A 21,088-nucleotide genomic window follows, 5' to 3' on the forward strand; every position below is an offset into this window, starting at 1 on the left:
TTATGAGACTTTTTTTATGCGGTCCCTATTCACCACATAAAAACAGGTTTGACTGTATTTGGTTTAAAGTTTATCTTTACAATTTTGAGAACGTTTGTTGTGCTAATTGTTATATGAAACTAAACAAACTTCATATTTTTTACTTCCATAAATTGGGAATGATTTTAGATGGTCTTATGGGTTAGCGATGATAAAAATACTTCAAATGGCGTTGGTGTTCTATTTATTTTTTCATAAAGTATACACAATGAATATTTATAAATTATATAATTATTTTACTAAGTAGGAATGATCTTTCTATAATTATGTATGGGAATAAATTTTTATTTTCTACTGTTTTTTGTGTACTGTAAATTATTGCTTATTGGTGTGTTTTTTGGTATTGTTTTATATACTGTTTGGTATGAATATTATTAATTATTTTGTAAGTGCAAATATTATTTATTGCTAATAGAATAGTTTGTTATGTAACATATCATTGTAATGAATATTTGAACTTGTAAATATTTTTTGAATAAATATATGTAAATAAATGAGCAATTATTTATTGTGACACTGTCACAATGCAGGACTGCAATTTTTTATTCATATTCTTAATATTTTATTTTATTTAAAATATATGTTTTCCATCTCAAATTAGTAGCGTCTTGCCCCTGTACATCATACTTTTCCTGATAACAACAAAGTTGCAGATCATCTATGTAACTCCATTCAGAGGAAAATTTTTGAATTGAAATTACTTGACTTTTTGGTCTAAATTGGAAGTTCATATGTAGTTAATTGGACCTCCTATTCTTAAGCTTTCCATATCTAACACTGTTCTCGAGATTAAGGAAAGACAAACAGATGTACAGATGGATGACAGTGGGAATTTATGGGTCTACAATTTTTTCAAATTGCAGCCCAACAACTTACATATGTTAGGCTCAAAGATCGAAAATGCTCATTGAGCAAAAAACATGACCAGAATGTGTTGTGACTAATTCAAAACTGACCACAAAGTGAAATTCACATCGTGGCTTTCATGATATTTGACCACTATGTGTTGTGGTGATCAAGAAAAGCCATAACGCGTTCTGAACATTATCTGATGCAACCATGATACAACGGACAGGTTGAAATTGGTTTGAATGTTTTAGTTAGGGTGCTTGACATTGATAGGGGGCACATGCAGCTCCCAGAAATGTTTTAGTTGTTGTTATGAGCATAAGGTCCTTGTTCACTATCAGTTAAGAAACAAGGAAGATCTTCTTGATTGACTTTATGCTCGTAATGAATTTATAATTTCTGAGAGTAACTTTATTAACATTCAGGACATACCTCAACTTCATTAACATGTTGCTCGGCATCCACGTTAACATCTAGAAGTAAGCAATGGTTTATAATGTGTCACTGTAAAACATACTGTATTGATATAAAATGCAAATGTCATTTAAAGAACATAAAATGCAACTCGAAATATCATGGTAATAGTTCTAAAAATAAATCACTCTGCAACATTCTTGATTTTCATAAAAAAGACTGATGTAATAAAAGTTCTTGACAAAGTAATTATTTTTAGTAAATTAGTTGTTTGAAAATGTTGACATCTTGAACACCTCAACAGATTTTCGGGAATGATTAAATGTTGAAAAGTAATCATAAGTTACATTTCTGTATGTGGTGAATAATTTTGTTTTCTACTTATATAAGATAATTGAAGATACATAAATCATAATGAAAAAGAAAGTTTTATTTCTTATCATCACCTCATTATTAGTTAACATCCAGAACTTGTGGTGGCTTTTAACAATAATAAATCCATCACACAGTGGTTTCTAACTTTAGCAGCTGATTTTTATGTCATCGTGTAGAGTATATCAAGCACCTACAAGTACATGTAGTTTGACCTTTAGCACTTTTAAGCAAAACAAAAAAGAACAAATGTGTATTTTTCTCCATACATTTTATCTTTTGAAATTTTTTAAGTATGAAAATTAAATTTCTAGGAAAACTTGTAAAACTAATATTGTTCAGCACTAAAAATTGTAAACAAAAATGTTTCGAGGCTAGAACCCATATTTTAAAGTTACAAACCATTGTGCGTCATTATCATCCTCTATTGTGGTTGCATCAGCTAACGTTCAGAACGCATTATGGCTTTTCTTAATCACCACAACTTGTCGTGGTCAAATATCATGAAAACCATAATGCAAATTTCACTTTGTGGTCGTTTTGAATTAGCCGCAACTCATTGTGGTTGTTTTTACAAATGCCACAACGCAAATTTCACTTTGTGGTCATTTTTTTCTCTCACTAAGTGTTTTCAGTCTTTGAGCCTAACACACATACCAATGATATGTTTAACACTTTAACTGCCATACGACACGCCAGCGGTCGTACTAATTAGGGCCGTACAGAGCCATCCGACGCGCCGGCGGTCGTACTAGTTAAGGCCGTACAGAGCCATCCGACCGCCCGTCGTCGCTATAACCAATGTAGTTTCACTCAAGGTTAAATTATCCTGGCTTCGTAAGACGTTGTTTTACATCCTAGTGGTGGCCTCTCGCGGATGTCTATGAAGTTTGTTTCCGACTGCCGGCCGTCGTATGGCCTCAGAAGTGGTCCGACGGCCGGCTGTCGTAGTTTTTTTAATAAAAAGCTATTTTATATCTAATAGTGAATAGTTAAAAAAGGAAAAAATATCGAAAACTAGTTTAATTATTCTCTTTTGTTACATATAAAGTAATTAATATTAAATATTTCATGGTCTTATAGTCTCCGGTTTCAGGCCATACGATGGCCAGTCATCTGTTGTACCCTGATATATTTTTTTTATCTTCACTCTACCGACTGTTATATAATGACCCTTTTATTTATATCATAATAAAATATTAAATATCAAATTTTCTCATTGTGGCCTGAAAAAATGGAAAATATCATATTACAGTTAGCCTGATAAAACGCAAAATATCATATTACAGGTGGCAGTTAACGTGTTAATATGTGAACAAACATTTTCAGTCATCTTCAGTGGATAATGAAATGTTTGTTCAAATGATTGAATGTTTCCTGTTTAAATTTACATTATTAAAAGTTAAGAGAATGTAACTTGATAATGGTCATTGAAAGTGATTGAGAATGTTGTTTGCATTTAAACAAATATGAGTATGTATAGAGTTCTAAATATACAGGGGTGCAAAAGTAGGTATACAGTTGAAAATCTGAGAAATACAAATGTTTGGTGTTCATTATTATTATTATTATTTTTTTATTATCTCTTATTAGTTTGTATTCCTTATTTGTGATTTAATTTGAAAATAAATATAAATGTTTTTTCTTATTATCTCCCTGTGTGGTTTTTTTTCCATAATGACAACTGTATACTTACTTTTGCACCCCCCATATATAAAAACTCTTCAGGCTGATTCTTCAAATAATTTTCATCATAAATAAAAGTACATATCTATATATGTTATAATATATATAATCATATGTTCAAAATGACATAGTTATAATGTTGAAAATTACCACCGCCAACAGTAATAGAGGATTTTATCCTATGCAGCATTGATTGGTGCACACATTCACAAATACCAGGGGTGAGTCGTTCTTTCACCGTATGTAACAATGCAGTGTTGTAATTCGACAACATTTTCAAAGAGGTCACACATTAAACATATGTAATTTTAATACTGTGCTGTTTTGAACATATGTTCATATACAGTTTTATGGTTGAAATTATTCAAATAGTCAGCTCCTGAAGTTTTTGCATATATTAAGATTCACCCTGTGTAAATTTTATTTTGTTTATGTATACTTAGTAGAATAACCAGTTCAAGATTTATTAAGAATGATTGAATAAATACTTTTTCAAGAGTTTGAGCCAAATGATTTTTTGGAAAAATATTGTTTTAGTATTATAAAAAGAATGATTTATCATACTTTCAACTTTTTTAATTACTAATTGTTATAAATAATGCAATTAATAATAGTTATACTCTGGTATCTGGTATATTAAATGTGAAAATAAAAATATTTAAGAAGTTAAACATCAAATGATTTGGCAAAGATTTGAATAAATAGAACAATTTGAAAGACGTTTAGTGGAATTGAATGTTTAAAATAAAGATATGAAGTATATCATAGTGTTTGTTAGATCATGGCATTATTAGTTTCATATTTACAATCTTCAATGCAAATATGAAACTAATAGCAGAATTTCATTAAAAATACTAGTTTATTCATTTTAATTTTATTTACTTTTAGAAATTGTTCCCTTCTGGTCAGAATCCAAATCCTGTGAGAAAAAAGATAGAAGAAGTTAACAAACAGTTAGAAGGAATTCTCCATGGCATTTCTCAAGTTCAAGTAGTTAATTTGGATCCGGGTTTTGTGCAAATAGATGGTACAATTAGTCATCACGATATGTACGACTATCGTCATTTGACCCGTCACGCAGCTCGAAGAGCATATGAACCGTTAGCAGATCTTCTCCAGCAACTAATATGTGAGAGGTCTGGTACAGAATCTGCTTCCTATGATTAAACTTTTTGTTTTTAAAAATTATTACAGAATTAAGTCACACTTAAAGCACTTAATATCTGATAAATATGAGGCATTTATTTATTAATATTCCATTAATAACTTCTTAAATGAGGGTAAATTTTATTTGTTGCATGCAAAAAAGAGGAAAAACTTAAATTTTTTTTGCAATACTTTAAAAATTTTGTGTATATATTTTTACTTTTTGTTGATCTCCAATATTAAAAATGTGTTGTGTTTAGGATAGTATATATACAACATTTGAAAATTTCGTCGTTTAAAAGTTATTATCATTTTACGGGACACACAATAAAAACAAGTGGCATTAACGGGATCAAAATATCGTTGTAGCTTATTCATGTAGCTAATGGATACACGTAATGCACATGCCATAACACAAAATATATCACTAAGTAAACACTGTGCCTTTTGTAAAAGTGTGTCATTTCATTTTTTCAAAATAAAGAAAATTTCTTACGAATCTTCTTCCTCTGCTGTGGCCTTAGCACTTGCATAAATGCTCATATTTTACAAATAAACAAATAAAACAGCTGCCATTAACAAGTCAAAAAATTTAGCTTTGTTATGTTTGAAAGTTTATTGCTAGTATTAAGTTTAAAAATTCTCTAAATAAATGGTTAGAATGAGTAATAAAACTTTCTAATTAATTTTTTAATTAAAAAATTTTGTATATAACTGAAAAATTATTTTCTATAAAGCTTTTTGATATTGCAGTCTTTCTATTCACATGCAGATATTTAGGGAAAAGGTTTGATTACATTTATTGTAAATGTGATGCACTCAGGATCTGCCTGTATTTGAATACACATAATTACAGGTTTATCACTTTGTAAATATTTAGTGTAATATCAATAAGTGTACGTGTGGATGCAAATGTAAGAAATTCTCAAGAAGAAAATATAAATGCAAGAAAAACAACGCCAAAATGTGCAATTATTATTGTGTAAAAAATTTATATTAACATTTATTAATTTTTTACACTAAAAATAAATTTATAAAATTTTGTTCAAAAAATTTTGTAGTTTGGTGATAACCATTAAAAAGTTTTCAAAGAATGTGTGATTTAGTGTAAAATATTAAAAAAATTAATTTCTAAATTCTGAATCACTTTTATTCAGGTAAAGAAAAAAAATTGAATGGTGAATCTTAAAAATGCTACAAATTTTAAATTAATGTAATTTTTTTAATTTTAAAATAATCTTTTTCTAGTAGAATATTTTTCCTATATTTTATTACACATGTTAATTGTGAAATATTACATTTCTGGAAATGGTGTTATAATTACTTTTATAAAATACTTATTTCAGTGTTCTAAAAATGTAGAAATTGTAATTCTTTCTTGTGGTTTTTGTCCATGTATATGTTTATATAATTATTAAATTGGCTTTTGTAACCATTATATATGGAATAATCACACACCACAAAATCTTTACTAAATACTTCAAATTCCAGTATACATTTCGGCCTTTACAGTGGCTCTCTTCAGCAGGTCTGTGATTTTTCTTAAGAACTTAACAATAGGTATGTTGACACTTACTTATTCTGCCATTCATCTTTAGTATTGAATTATTTTACCAACAATGAATGTTAATAGATATATAAAAACATAAGTTATAACAAGTAATTGTTTATTGTGACATCATTACAATGTTGGGCTGTAGTTTTTAATCATCATTTAATTTTAAAAAGTCATGTAACTTTCAGTCTGGACTGAAAGTTACATGACTTTTGATATAATTAATCAGAGTCTCTGGTTCCTAAACTTTCCATATTTGGTGTTGATTTTTAGCAGTGCCTTGCTCCTGTACATCATACTTCTGATGATTATGAGTCATGCCTGTAACTCCATGCTGCAGAAAATTTTGAATTGAAATCATGAATTCTGATCCAGACTAGAAGTTTGTTACCAGAAGTTATAGTTGGTTGGGCTCCAGCCCCTAAGCTTTTCATATCTGCTCTAGATTTTCATCCAATTCCATTGTTGAGATTAACAAAGGACAGTGTGACAGACAGGCAGACAACAGTGGAAGAATGTATATGTGCAATTTGAAAATTACATCCCAAATATCCAAAATACCTAAAAAAAACTGGTTATATTAATTAATATAAAAACTGTCCTTTTTCTTCACTTTTTGGTCCAAGTTGCCCTTCTTTTCATCACTTTATAGGTATTTTGTATGTTTACAACTTACATTTTTTTTATATATCTGTTAATGTTAATTGTTGGAATAATAATTCAATACTAAAAATGAATGGCAGAATAATGTCAATGTACTGTACATATTGTTAAATTCTTAAGAAAAATTTACAGACTGGATGATGAGGGCCATTGCAAAATGCATGCTGGGATTTGAAGTATTTAATATTTTTGTGGTATGTGATTTGTCTATATATAATATATAATAGCTGATCTAATAATTGTAGAAATTGTGGTTTAGGATGATTGAATAGTTGAGAGAGTATACAAATTAAATGATTATTTAATCTATGAAAATGGTTAGCTTTTGTTTCAGAAATCAAGGGTCAAAATTGGATTTAAACTCTGATCATTCAAGTCATTGCCATCAAAGTATTACAGATATTGTAAAAATTTCGCAGACATTATTTTACTGTAAATTTGGCAAAAAGACAGTAGTGGTATAATAATTATTTTGAAATTGTTCTCAACTCATGTTTAAAATTAAAAGTTCCTTGAATAATAGTTAAATTTAGACAAAAATTTCAGACTTTTGTTTTTCTATATTTTGTGTTTTCAAATACTGTGTATAAATTCAGTGAAGTTTATACCAAATGCAACATAATCCAAACATTGTGAACTTTGTAGTTAAACAATACAATCACCTTGCTAATTGTGATTTATGGTGCTGAAAGGCTATGGTGCCATTCTGAAATGTCAGACCTTGTTCAAGTTTACTAAAATTTGTATAACTATAATATGAAAATTGTAGAAACCTTATTTAAAATGCTTAATCAATATTATCATTATTATTGTCTTCATTAAGATGTTCTTCAGCAGATCTTTAAGTTCACTATAAGAGCACTTAATAGATCTAAATAAGAAATGGATGTCGCCTCTAGTGCCAAATTATTTGGTACTTAATAGTTATTAGTAGTGGAAATGTAGCCAGATTTGTGAACACTTGATCACAAATGCTCATTGCTCAGAATTTTTGTTGTACCAGTTTTGAGTTGAATGCCAAACATGCTTGTATTATGCTGTCAAAGATTATACGGTTTGCACAAGGTAACAGTTTGAGAAATGTTGCATGATTGAACACAGGATGGCTGTTTCATCAACTTGCCTGCACCTGGGCACCTGATTGCAAGATGGTGCTGGGACAGTAGATACCTCATTGTACACATATATGGTGGGCAGGCTGTGGATGCCCCAGGAATCCACAAGGAGAGATGATTACTTGATCATTGCTCTTTCAAGCACAAACAGATGCTATAGTGTTTGTCCAACATCCAAAGTTGAAATCTTGCTACAGAGAGCTGTCTCTAATACCACTGGTTGGTGACTGAAATAAATTAGCATGCACAGTGACTATTACACATTCTGCCATTAGTATCTGGACATCATCTGCTTTTTCTGCAGTGGAACAAGGGCAGAAGCATGGACTGTTAAGAGCTGGCTGTATTTGTGTTTAATAATGAATTCTAGTTCTATTTGGGAATGGTTAACTATTGTTAGTGTGGACTACTAATGAGCACTTCAGTCCCACCTTTACTATTAAGCAGCACACTGTCTTTGTGGCTGGGAACCATCTCATATAACAGTCAGTTACACATAGTAATGGTATGAAGGACATTGATGACATGGCATTTGGGAAATCCTACTGTCTTGTATTGCCTTTTATGGCTGGATTGCAAACAACTATGTTCAAGCAAGATATTGTTTGGCCACACACAGCCAGGGTTTCACAGGAATGTCTGTCATATTGTCACAATTCATTGGCCTGCCTGGTCTCCAGAGTTGTCACAAATAGAACATTTGTGGGATCAGATGGATGCCACCAGGTTCAGCCATGTGAAGGATTTGATATGTCATTTGCAACATGTGTGTAAATCTGCAGGATAGCCCAAGTTCCTGTATACTTCTATAGTTGACTGCATTGCCACATTATCCAGGCAAGGAAATTGAAATATTGCCTGCATATAAATACAGTATATAAATTCTAATGTATATATTCAATTGAAAACATAATGCTTATTGAACGATAATGTAAAATTCTGTCAACGGTGCAGAGATAATTAAAATGAAAAGTTACATTTTCACTTAGAAATTATTGATTGGCACGACTTTTTCAAATTGTTAATTTAATCCACAACATAACTAATATTAAATTAATATTACTAAGAAGAAATTCTCCCGTCAAGCATGACTGAATGTTTTTATGAGAGAGTAGAAAGTGAAGAATTGAGAAAAGCTCCAAGTCGAGCTTGACGTTGTGATACTGTTTCTGCAGCCCTTCACAAAACCGTTCTTACTCGATGTTGCTCAAGTCGGACTTCACGGCCTTTGGGGTCTCAGTTGTTCTTTTAGATCTAGAAGTTACTTGACCAGTTTTACTCTTACGCTTTCCCCTAGCAATTTTTTCCGACAAAATAACGAGTCTTTTTAATTCCACGTTGTTAAAACAGATGAATAAGACGAGCGATTAGCGTACATTAATTAGATGAGCGATAACACACTAAATAACGGGCTCGTTAGGTCATTACTTCAGATTGGATAATAGAACGTCACGTATCACTGTGGTAAAGTTTTTGTTTTTTTAAATTATAGAAGTGACATTGTAAAGTTTAAAATATGAGATTTGCCGAAATATTTAAAAATGCAACTTAAGGGAAATTTCCTCGTCAGGCACGAACGTCACGTGGTCACCGACGTTTTATCAATTTCGGATCCAATGATCGCTCTTACGTCGGTGACGTAAGAACGATCATTGGATCCGAAATTGATAAAACATTTGTTCTATAGCTAATATTTCCACAAAATAAGTAGCCTATACTTTCCGTCAGAACATAAAACGAATATAACCAAAGCATTCATCTAGATTGGACAAATTGGAGGAGTTATTAGGAATTCACACACACACACACACCAAGGCTTTTTTGTTAGTAATATCGATTTATTTTATAAAATTAGATTTATGATTTAAGTAATAGTGTTTTTATGGATGAAATTTAATAAATTAAACAGTTACTTGTCGTTACATTCATGAAAATAAAATAAAACGTTACGCTTTTTGACGAGTCGAAACTTGTTAAAAATTGCTGCCGTTTTATTGGATTCCTAAATACAGTACTGTATATCTACGGAAAGATGTGCACTTCAGCATGATTATCCACGGGATGACTGAAAGGCATGTGTCAAATGAACCCATAATACTAGGGAACAGCCATTTTGTATCCTAAAAATTAAACGTATCCCTTCTCTACAACATGCTGATTTCGGTTAGTCAGTGAAATTTTTCAATGAGCAGACCAGTGCTTCTCCACGAACAGTTTATTACTGAGCACTACGAGATTTCACTTAAAATTTCATAATTTTATATATACGATTACGTTAAAGACTTTTTAAATAGTTTTATTAAAGGTCCTATTAATATTATTTTAACACTTGTTTTTCTTTACTATTTAAACACAGTATCAAAGGTAAACTGGCGATCGAAATCGGTCCGGGAAATTACTTGAAAACAGCCCACAAACCCATTTTTTAAAAAAAATGATTAGAACCAACTGTATTTTTCTTGCTAATTTAGTCTAAAAATTAAAATAAAAAAACTTTTGAACCTCGTTTTATAACAAATTTTATTTAATTTCTGCTGCTCCAGGAATTGGAATGAAAAGAAAACTGGTTTATGGACACAGTTTGAGAAACACTAAATAACCGTGTATGGGATAATATCTGGTTGTATTATTATTCGATATGATTATAATTTGCGTTAATTTTTGACTACAACCAAATTCAATTGAATTTCAATAATATAAAAATAGTAGAATAAAATAATATATCAAACTAAACTTAGTTGAACTTAAATATATTTATTGATATTTTAGTAGCGAAAAATTAAAGATTAAATTTAATATGTATAATATTAATTTAAGAAATAATTATAACGTATTTCATAAAATTTTAATACAGAATACACAGTTTCCGACATTAACGTCTAAAATTTCTGAATTTTGCAGGGAGGTTTGTTTATCAGGAGATTGATGCTATTAAATTTTGGTGATTAAAGGTCGAGGGAGTGGAGAGATAAAGGGGTTGTGTGTATTTCTAATAGGGTCGGACTTAATGACAATTTTACTTGTTATTAACATTTACAATTTTTTATAAAACTCATCCCTACTCTCAAAATTAAGCTTTTTGCCATTTTATAATAGTTAAAAATATAAAAAGTTTTTAAAATAAAATATGATAACAGATGGCGTCACCAAATGTTTCCGGAAAATTAAGCAACTCGTTGCTGGAATTTTGAGTTGGCATCAAATCTCTATCACAGCCTACAATAAGAAACAGCCTAGTCAAATGGGGGAAATCCCATTGAAGAGTTGTGTCCAAACGAAAATATTTTCTCCCGCTAGATGGAGCCACACAACGGACCATAACAACACACACTGATTAAGTTATCCTAGCTACATGCTGTCATATGTTCGTAAAATAAAACAGTAATTCAAACAGGATATAGCAAATTATTGATTTTTTTTAATTAAGATTTTGCCCGGATTTCTGCAGAACAATCTAAAACAATAGACATGTTATCAATAATTATCTAGACGGTTAAATGCGATAATAATTAATGGGCTAGATGTACTGTACCTATTCTGGTCATATTAAAACAATTTTCAACTTTAAAAAATATTTTTATATCCTTACAATTTTTTAAAGCAATGAAACAGTAAAAATAATGCAAAAAACATGTTCTCTTTTACTTTATTACAATAATTTTTATTAATTTTAACATTTTATAAACAAAATTTAAATTTTTTAAAATATACAAAAATCACGAGTTTTCACCAGGCCTGTACCAGTTGTGGCCACCCCATGTTTATAGAGGTGCCACTTTTATTATTTTTCTTGATAAAGCTTTATTATTTGACGTTTTGGGTCTATGATTCTCCCGAATATAAGTGTCGTTCACAGTTCTTATGTAGTTGGAAATGTAGGGTCTGATGAATTTTCTTAGAATTACATTACACAGTATATTTTGGTGTCCATCTTTACCACACATAAACAATGGATTTTTCTCCATCCAAGGAAGAATAATCTTACATAAATTATGCATCACAGCTGGTTGCTGAATTAAAAATGGTAAGCCTGCATGAATAGCCTTCTCCAGTTGCTGCAAAAACCCAATAAACTCTACTTTTGGATATAAGAGCCCGCCTAGATCATTTAAATTTATTATGCCCATGATAGGTGCAGGGGATTTCACTGATGCAAGTATGTCCAAACAGTCGGAACATTCAATTTTCTCTTCGGTGATACGTACTAAGTATCCAGCAATGTATGCCATTGTAGCAGATTGAATGTTTGGCTTTATAATATTGGAAGGTCTAATCTCTAGCTGTTTCAGTTGTGGCTCAATATGCTTAGTAACTTCCTTGATAGTATAGTTCTTATCCATGCATGCCTTTAAAAATAATAAATTATTATTATAATGATTACTTTATTAGGTATATTAAATTAAATTAAATTAGGTCTATTAAAGTAATTTATTAATCAAAATATAATACCTGATTTACAATAATGGACATGTCTTCATTAGGAGACATCCATTCCTCACAATCTAAGCTTTCTGCATTGCTTTCAAGGGATGCACTAATTAGTCCTGTTTTAAGAATTGTATGCAGTCCTTGCATTATGCTGCAGGCGTTTGTCTGGTCATTGAATCCAGACATGGACCGCAGTCCACTAAAAAGGTTCTCTATATCATCTGAATTGAATTTTCTGGTTAATATAAAATCAAAACCATTCTCCAACAAATACCTGATACACAGAACAGTGGATCTGGTTGTGAGACAAGCAGCTTCATAAGTTTGCTTACTGATAAATTGAACATTGGGACTGTCACAGCTATCTTTCCAGGACTGTAAATATCCCAAAAACTCACCATCCAACCAATTGAGCCTTTCATCATTAGCAGAAACAAACTGCATCACTGTTGCATTTCTGGAATGAATGTGGTGTTGAGTATTGCTGATATTGTGAATAGCAAACCATTTTTGCATCATTTCCAAATACTCAATTGTGCCCTCGGCCTCAACAAAGTTCAAGTTCCCAAACCTGTGTCCGTGCTTCTGTAAAAACTTCAGTGCAGCAATTACATTTTGGCTGCATATGTCCACTGCACGCTTAACCTTCATCTTATCAAAATTTGTTGGATAGACATGTTTAAAAGTTAAGCATCTTACTGGTTTAATAACATGATCTCTCTGTAGGTGAAACAAGTTTCGGAGAAATACACCACTAATATGTTTTCCATGATTCACCATTACCCTACTTGGAGAAAGAAGCAATGACCAGAAATTTTTTAATATATGACATGGATCATATGATAGGAATATTGAACGATTATTATCCATTGGATGTGGAATCTTTGGAATTGGAGGGTTAACAGCACTAAGTAATTCAAATAACTTAACATTTTTACTATGGCCATCAGCAACTATCCTGAGTACTTTTAGACCTGCTGTCTCCACTGAATGAATCACATCTAAAGTTAAAGTATAAAGTTCCTGACCTTTTAAATCATTGATAAAAAAATATGCAACAGGAATTCGAAAATTTTTTGATAATCCTGAAAACACAAAACACAGGAGACTATTTGCTGTGACATGTTCAAGTCCAAGTTGTTTTTCCAGGCCATTCATTTTTACTGTTCCCACTACTTCGTCTGCTTGCTTGTTATACTGTTGATTAGGTTTAATGGTCATTTCATCCAAAATAAGTGAACCTAATTTTTCCACTTGTGACAACTTTTTTGCCTCCTGAGTTAATCGTTGCTTAATTAGGGAACCCACACTAACCCCAGAAACAGAGCCTATATATCTTTTCAATGTTGATTTTGATGGTAATGATAAAAGTGGAGTTTTCCTAGCAAATGTATATGCCCTAGAAGACTTTTTGCTCCATAAGACACAGTATTTTACTGTGTTGTCACTCCAACGAGGCTTTTGTTTATTGTAAACAACCAGCTGTTCAAGTATGAAATCTGCTTTGCAGTTACCTAAAAGTACAATATAATTTTATTAGTCACTAACACAAATCTGCCAAAAAAGTTAAACAATCAATAGCAGATTACATAAAACCAATTTTGTGTTATAATGTACTATATTGATATAATAGGATATTAGGAATATTAATATGTTATCACATGAATTATTGTAACATACCTTGGGCACTGTCATTCTCTAAGCTTTCTATATGATATTTTTCAAGCTTTCCAGCTAACAATTTATTTTCTGCTTTCAATCTACGTTGTTCTTCATACAGGCGCTTGATAGTGTAATCTTGTCTCCTGCATTTCTGCTCCAAAGTTTTCAGTCTTCTCTTGTCAGAATTCAGTTTTAACATTGTATAACTTGTCCCTACAGAAACTTCTATACCAGATGCAGAACTAGATGGCCTTATGTCACAGTCTGAAAGTTCACATCTGGCTGTGGAACTAGAGAACCTGCTTTCATAGTCTAAAAAAACAGCTCCGTCCACAGGACTCATTAATGGAACTTGATCATGTACTTGTTGCTCAGATTGAACATGCTTTCGTTTGGTACCAGTACAAACTCCTTTCTTGGGACTAACCTTTTTTACTTCTCTTCTGGCTTCTTTACAAACAATCTGCTTATAGGATGGGTATTCGGGAAAAACGCTTGGGACGGCATTTCGAATCAATATTCTCTTTTTCAATCCTGGTTTATAATCTGATTCTAGAAAGTGCTTACTGCAGACAACTGACCAGTCACTTGGCTTCCAAAGTTTGGAACTGTTTTCATCTGTAAATTTTAAAAAGAGTTAGCTTATACAGTAAATCTATTAGTTATACCATCTATAAATAATTTGTATGCATAAATAGATAAATTGTACAAAAATTTAAAATGCAATTGCAATATAGCCTAATCTCATTGAAGTTAGGGGTTGTGCAAAAACCGTACTTGTCCTCATTAAGGGGGAGTATATGTATTTAATTTTATTTGTATTTTAAAAAGCTGAAATTAAATGCTTTTCAAATACACCCATGTAGTTTTCAGCAATGTCTTTCTACCGTTTTTGAAATATCCGAGAAATTTGATAAAAGGAAGTAATATATAAATTTTCGAGGGTTGAAATTTTCCATGTGCTTTTTTAGGGAGGTTTTATAAAAGCCACAAAAGATCATAATGGGAAGGGGAAGTAAGATTTGGGAAATATGGGGACACGTGGTTTTTGCACGAACCCTTACAGCATATAATAAAATAATTGCAAAAGTGTAGCATCAATGGCAAGTAGCATAGATGTTATAAAATTATTCGTTTTTCCTACATTATTTAATTATGGAGTATTAAATAAATCTTACCTTTTCTACTGACAGCTTTTATCCATTTTAAACGTAAACTCTCTTCCGCTGGATATTCGTGAAAACTTGTTCCATCTTTTTTTGATTTATTTGATGTACAAAACGGCACAGAGCAATGAACCATTTTAAATCAAACTTTATAAAAATTTACCAATATCTTGATGTAAAATATTTTCAAAATTTTAATTTTTTAAATATATTATAACCACGTCTTTACAACAGAATTAGCATTGATCACTTGATCGAATAGTCCGGTCATCAGCGCTCCTAGTGAGGACTATGTGCAAACCGCCTCAGGAATCGACACACGTGTTCAGAGCAAATGACTAGGCTGTTTCTTATTGTAGGCTGTGGCTCAAATCTATATCAATCACTCCAAAATGGCGCTGATTAAGAATTCTTGGAAGACCAATCTAATTCAATTGAAGAAATTTTATTATTATTATTATTATTATTATTATTTATTTATTTATTTAAAATTTTAATCAAAATAAAATTATTACTAAGTACAGTAGAGAGTCAATTATTACTAAATCGGAATCAATTGGGGACTGGGGTTTTTTTTTTTTTTTTAAACTCTTTCCTCCCTGTGGGCACTAAGAGGGCCTCTTTTAGTAGGCCCATTATGGGTTCGGCCAGGCCCACAATGGGGCGACCGGGTGGTGAGGGACGGGGCCCGACATATCCGAACGGACCACCCCCCGAAAAATTCCTGGGGATTATTCGACCCGTTCGGATTCGATCCCGGGTCCCCCAGAGCGGTAGGCTGCCACCTTTTACCGCTCGGCCATCCGGCCGTCGGGGACTGGGGTTGTTCAGATTAGTGATTTGTTCCGATTACCGATTATGTACGAAAAAATATATTAACCTGTCCGATGTTCAAATTTTTCTCCGTTGCGCGTCGCTTCGTGTTGAATTTTCGTCGATTTTAAGCCTAACGAAAATTTTTATAATAATAATAGGCTATTGTATCGTTAAAAATTATTTCTTCATTTTGTACAAACAAAATAAATACTGCATATTGAAGAATATAAAAACATGAAAATTATACTTTAGAAGTAAATCTAGTATCAAAAACGTTCGATTCAGCACGACACAGTCCGACTGAAAATCGTTCCGATTACCGGGGTTTCGATTAACGACCTCTACTGTAATATAAATAATATAATTTATCATTTAGAATGATTTTTTCATTAGAGAAATTATAATTTAGCTGTAATCTACGCTATTTATTTATATATTAACATTTAAATTTTGACTTTTCTGACTTAGGCTATAATTTTCGAGAAAAGTACTTTGAATCTTTTAAAAACAAAAATGTAAATACATAAAATACCTTCTAAACAATAGGACGCATTAGTTACAATAGTAATAACATAGTTAGCCTTCTAAAAACGATGTCAACGTGTTTTAATTATCAATATTTTGTGCAGGAAAATGTTTCGAGGAAAATAATATACTTGTATAATTGAATATTCTATATACCATTAAGAGTCAAGTACTACAAAGGTAGAATTACCCAACAACATGACAATAGCGGAAAACAAAATAATGAGAACCAGGAAACTGTAAAATTAGTTTTTAATAGAACTAAATTTTTTATTTTTGTAGGTACAGGTATTAATAAAAATTTTACTTTCATATCTGAATTATTATAAATTAAAATTTATGTTTTAAAATATATTTTTATCTGACGGGTATTGAAAAACCTTAATATAGAGAGACAACTGTATCAATAAATTAAGATTATATATATTTAATTTAACTCGCAATAGGAAGGATATTCATCAATTTGAAGGTCTTTTATTATCTTGTTCTCCTTGATTGCTATATAATATATAATGTAAGAATTGACTTATACATAAATGCTAATTGCGAAATGTTACTTTGGTAGTCGATTTAAATTGTAAAATCTATTTTTGTGGGTGTTTGTGTTTGATTTATTTGTATGACATTTATGTTAAATTATTTTGCTGAATTAAAATTTAACTTTAATTATTTTGTTGAATTAGAATATTAGCCAGATCTTAAACATTCGAATATTTCGAATGCGTAGTGAACTTAATAATAGTACATTATATCAAGGATCTCCACCCTTTTCCTGAGAAGGACCACGTGAACTGTAAAAGACAAGTCTGGGTCATGTACAAAAGTTGTAGTCAAAGATTAAGATTTTTAAAATTTTATTTCTGTGTAACAACGAACATATGAAATATCAATGTGAAATTTGCAACTGCTTTTTCAAAAGAACGTCATCAAAATTGGGAATAAATTTTCTGGAACTCAATATTAAAATCTCCTTCAGATATTCGTTAGGCCAGGAACACACATGCGTAAAATTCAGCGTAAAATCTAGTATAAAACAGAAAACGTAAAAATTTTTCTGAAATTTTGGCTGAAACAGAACTGAAAATAGAGTAGAGCGTGTCTCTACTTTTTACGCCGTAAAATTTTTACGCCAAAATTCCTCCAATAAAGAGAAGTCTTTTCTGTGACATCAAAGTAGACACGTGCTTTTTATTCTAACAATGGCGGCAACGAGGGTTAACTGTACAATTGTGACGGTCTCGAAAAAACAAAAAATAAATGAAATACAGGGGTTTATCGAATCCGTTCGACCACATCAGTGTCATGCATAAAGACACTGTATTTAAACAACGTTTATGGATGGCTGTAAGTGCAAAATTTCAAACAACAGGTAGGTCTTGTAAAATCGATATATAGGCCTAGTATTTAGATCACACGTTCTTTATTTGAATTCGGAATATAAGTCTATTAATTTAAATTTTCTATATTATAGCAGAGGAAGTGGAGAAAAAATGGAAGGTACAAAGGGATAGCCTATATAAGAGGAAAAAGTTAATAAAATTAGCACTGTTGGTGGCAGTAGTGTTTCCTATTCGGCCAGAATTTTTACGTATGTGTGTTCTGGCATAAAAACGTAAAACAGAAACTGAACTGAAAGCTGATTTCTGATTCAGTTTTCTGCCACACAATTTTACGCATGTGTGTTCCTGGCCTTACACAGTGAAGTTCGATATTTTGATTTTATTTTCGTAAAGGTGTGTAGAGATAAAAATAGAAAATATTCTTCGTACAAACTTCTTAATACTAAAATTCTCTTCAGATAGAGATTTGTAAAAGTTTAACAAACTCTCTTCTCTGAATAGGTTTTTATAAAAATCATTTGCATAAGAGCTATTAGTTGTTATTTCAAAAATTTATGTGCTTTTGAGCCAATTTTTAGTATTATTACCCAAGTACAATGGATTAATCAGAGATTGTTCTCAACTTCACCTAGTGCAGATTATTATTTAAGAAAAGAAGCATTTGAACACGTTCAGTATCTAGTCTGTTTTTCTTGTGGCAAATTAAATCATAGGTGCTGAAGACAATGCCAGATTGGGGGTTCCCCAAATGTAACTTTTCGTGTTAATTGCGAAAAAAATTTGAAAAAGTATTAATGAAGAAATTTTGTGGGAATTTCATATTCTTGAATGGAAATTAGGGAATATATAATATTTTTATTTTTTACTTATTATTAAAAAGGAATTGGTTTTTAAACCTTTTTTTTATTGCATCTAGTGTATTGTTAACTTGACTAAATTGAGAAAATTCCAATTAAGCTTGTTAAAACATCTATAGGTCTACAGGATTTTATAGTATCCTGATAAAAGTAAAGATAAAAAAATAAGAAGTAAAATCAAACAAATATACAGTTATATACAGGCAAGCATCTAATGGTTAATATAATATCAATTTAAAATAATTGGAAATACCTGCATTTATAAATAAAAGACTTTGTGAAGATATAATAAAGTAGGAAATTTAAGAATGCAAATAAAACATGCGAACACATCTAAATAAATACTGTAAATTATTTGGCTTATTAATATCGTAATATGTATAGTACATATAGTTTTCAACAGCGCCTCTTCAAACATGGCTACCAGATAAATAGAATCAATTATCTCCAAAATTTCTGCAAAATTTTCCCTAATTACGGAATTTTATCTATAAATTATCCACAATAATATCAATATTACAGATACAATTTTAATAATTTCAATACTCGTTAATCCAAATATTAGATATTTTACATATTTTCAAATTATGAAATACAAGAAATCTTTATGTGAAAATTCAACAACTTTTCGAAAAACATTTTAATAGAAAGTAACGAGTATTAAAATTATTAAAATTGTATCTGTAATATTGATATTATTATGGATAATTTTTAGATAAAATTCCGTAATTCGGGAAATTTTTGCAGATATTTTGGGGATAATTGATTCTATCTATCTGGTAGCCCTGGTTGAAGAGGCGCTGCTCTACGTATGGCCTGAAATATGTACTTATTCGTGGTATTCGAACTTTTTTTTTTTATCAACGGAATATTCGCGGTATTCGCTCATCTCTAAACATAAACGATGTACTATATTAATTTTAATAAAATAAATTATTGTAGGATTATGTTATATTTTAGATAAACTTCAATTTTTAAAGCTTTATTTTAATGTTTCGATAATTTTACAGTATTTCTAGGTTCAAGTGAAAATTTAAAAATTTAATAGTTAAATAAACTTGTTTTAATACAAAAACTAAAAGGAGATGGCAGCACATAAGTTTTTCTTGAACATTTTCGTTTAACGTAATTAAATGATGAAAATTTGAAAATTAAATTTGAATTTTAAATTAAAAATATTAAATATTTAAAAAAAATAAAGATTTTACATTCGATTTTATTAACAATAAAATTAGAATTATATTAATTAGAATATTCAACTGAATTAATTTATTGACGAAAATTTATTTTAATTTTAATTTATTCGTTTTACTTTCTGTATATTAATTTTTGTAAAACGAATCTTTTACTATAATTTTTATTTTATTTTACAATGAAAAATAATAATAATAATAATTTACTAGGAAATGTTTTGTATTAATGCCACAGGCATAATTTATTTACGCAATAATTTTCTTTCTATGACGTCAATTGATGTAAGAGATGATTCAACTAGAAGAATTAGTTGAGCACGAACATTTAATAATTATTTATTAAAATAGAATAATTCATAGGTGCAATATAAATTCGTGTCACAACTCTTTCGATGTCATAAACAATTTTTTCATATAGGAAATTAAATGCACAGCTTTATATATTTTGTATGTATTTATAAGAGGAAAATTTGAGTGATAAATGCATTATTTTTATTATTTTATTTGAATAGAATTTAATGTAATTTTTAATGTTAAATTGTGTACATTAAAGATTTAATTATAATTAACTTGTTTTTAAAGTAATTAATATACGGTAATTGAATTAAATTTTACAACTAAATTTTCATAAATTACGTTTTTTTTATTTAAAATTTTATTTTTAAATTAATCTTTATATAAAATTATGTAATCTATATTATAACATTTGTCCTTTTTTAAAATAAATTATTCTACAAAAGTTAACTTATTCATTGTTTACTTCGTAAAAAAATAAAAGATCCAGACTTCCTATGACTCATAATTCATTAATTTTCAATTAGGAAATTTTTGTTACTTAAGAAAAGAGACAATAAAATTCAAAATCGTTTCCTTCTGGACATGATTTTTCCTTGAAGTGTATAATAAAAGTTTTGAAGTTTCTTTTTAAAAAGATTTTAAGACAATTAATGAACGTGTGATTGCCAGGGCCTCCCAAAGGCCGAGAAACGTACTGGCAATGTTTACTTTTCTATGACCCCAGTAAATTAGAAATAAAAGGCCAGGGCTATCGAGAGGGAAGGAGAACCGGAGAAAACGTATGGACGCGTATAGTGCCTTCTACCAATACAAATTAATGCTATTTTTATCAACAAAAAAATAAAAACGTTAAGACTGCTTTTTGTTAATAAAGTAACATTCTATATTTCATTTGTTCAAAAATAAATGATAAAAAGAGTCCGCTAAGGGGAAAAACGGGCCCCTTCTATCTCCGGCTCTATATA

General features: G+C 30.3%; 1 protein-coding gene across 1 annotated transcript in view; it reads left to right on the forward strand.

The window, feature by feature from the left end:
- Positions 1-5,600, forward strand: part of Paf-AHalpha (Platelet-activating factor acetylhydrolase alpha) — a 45,328-nt gene extending 39,728 nt beyond the window's left edge. The window contains exon 5 of the mRNA XM_067275576.1: positions 4,249-5,600. Coding sequence (XP_067131677.1) covers positions 4,249-4,527 — 279 coding nt within the window. The 3' untranslated portion in view covers positions 4,528-5,600. The remainder of the gene's footprint in view (positions 1-4,248) is intronic.
- Positions 5,601-21,088: the final 15,488 nt, after the last annotated feature.

This window comes from Centruroides vittatus, unplaced genomic scaffold (assembly GCF_030686945.1).
Source record: "Centruroides vittatus isolate TY-2023 unplaced genomic scaffold, ASM3068694v2 contig_628, whole genome shotgun sequence".
NCBI classification, from domain to species: domain Eukaryota; kingdom Metazoa; phylum Arthropoda; class Arachnida; order Scorpiones; family Buthidae; genus Centruroides; species Centruroides vittatus.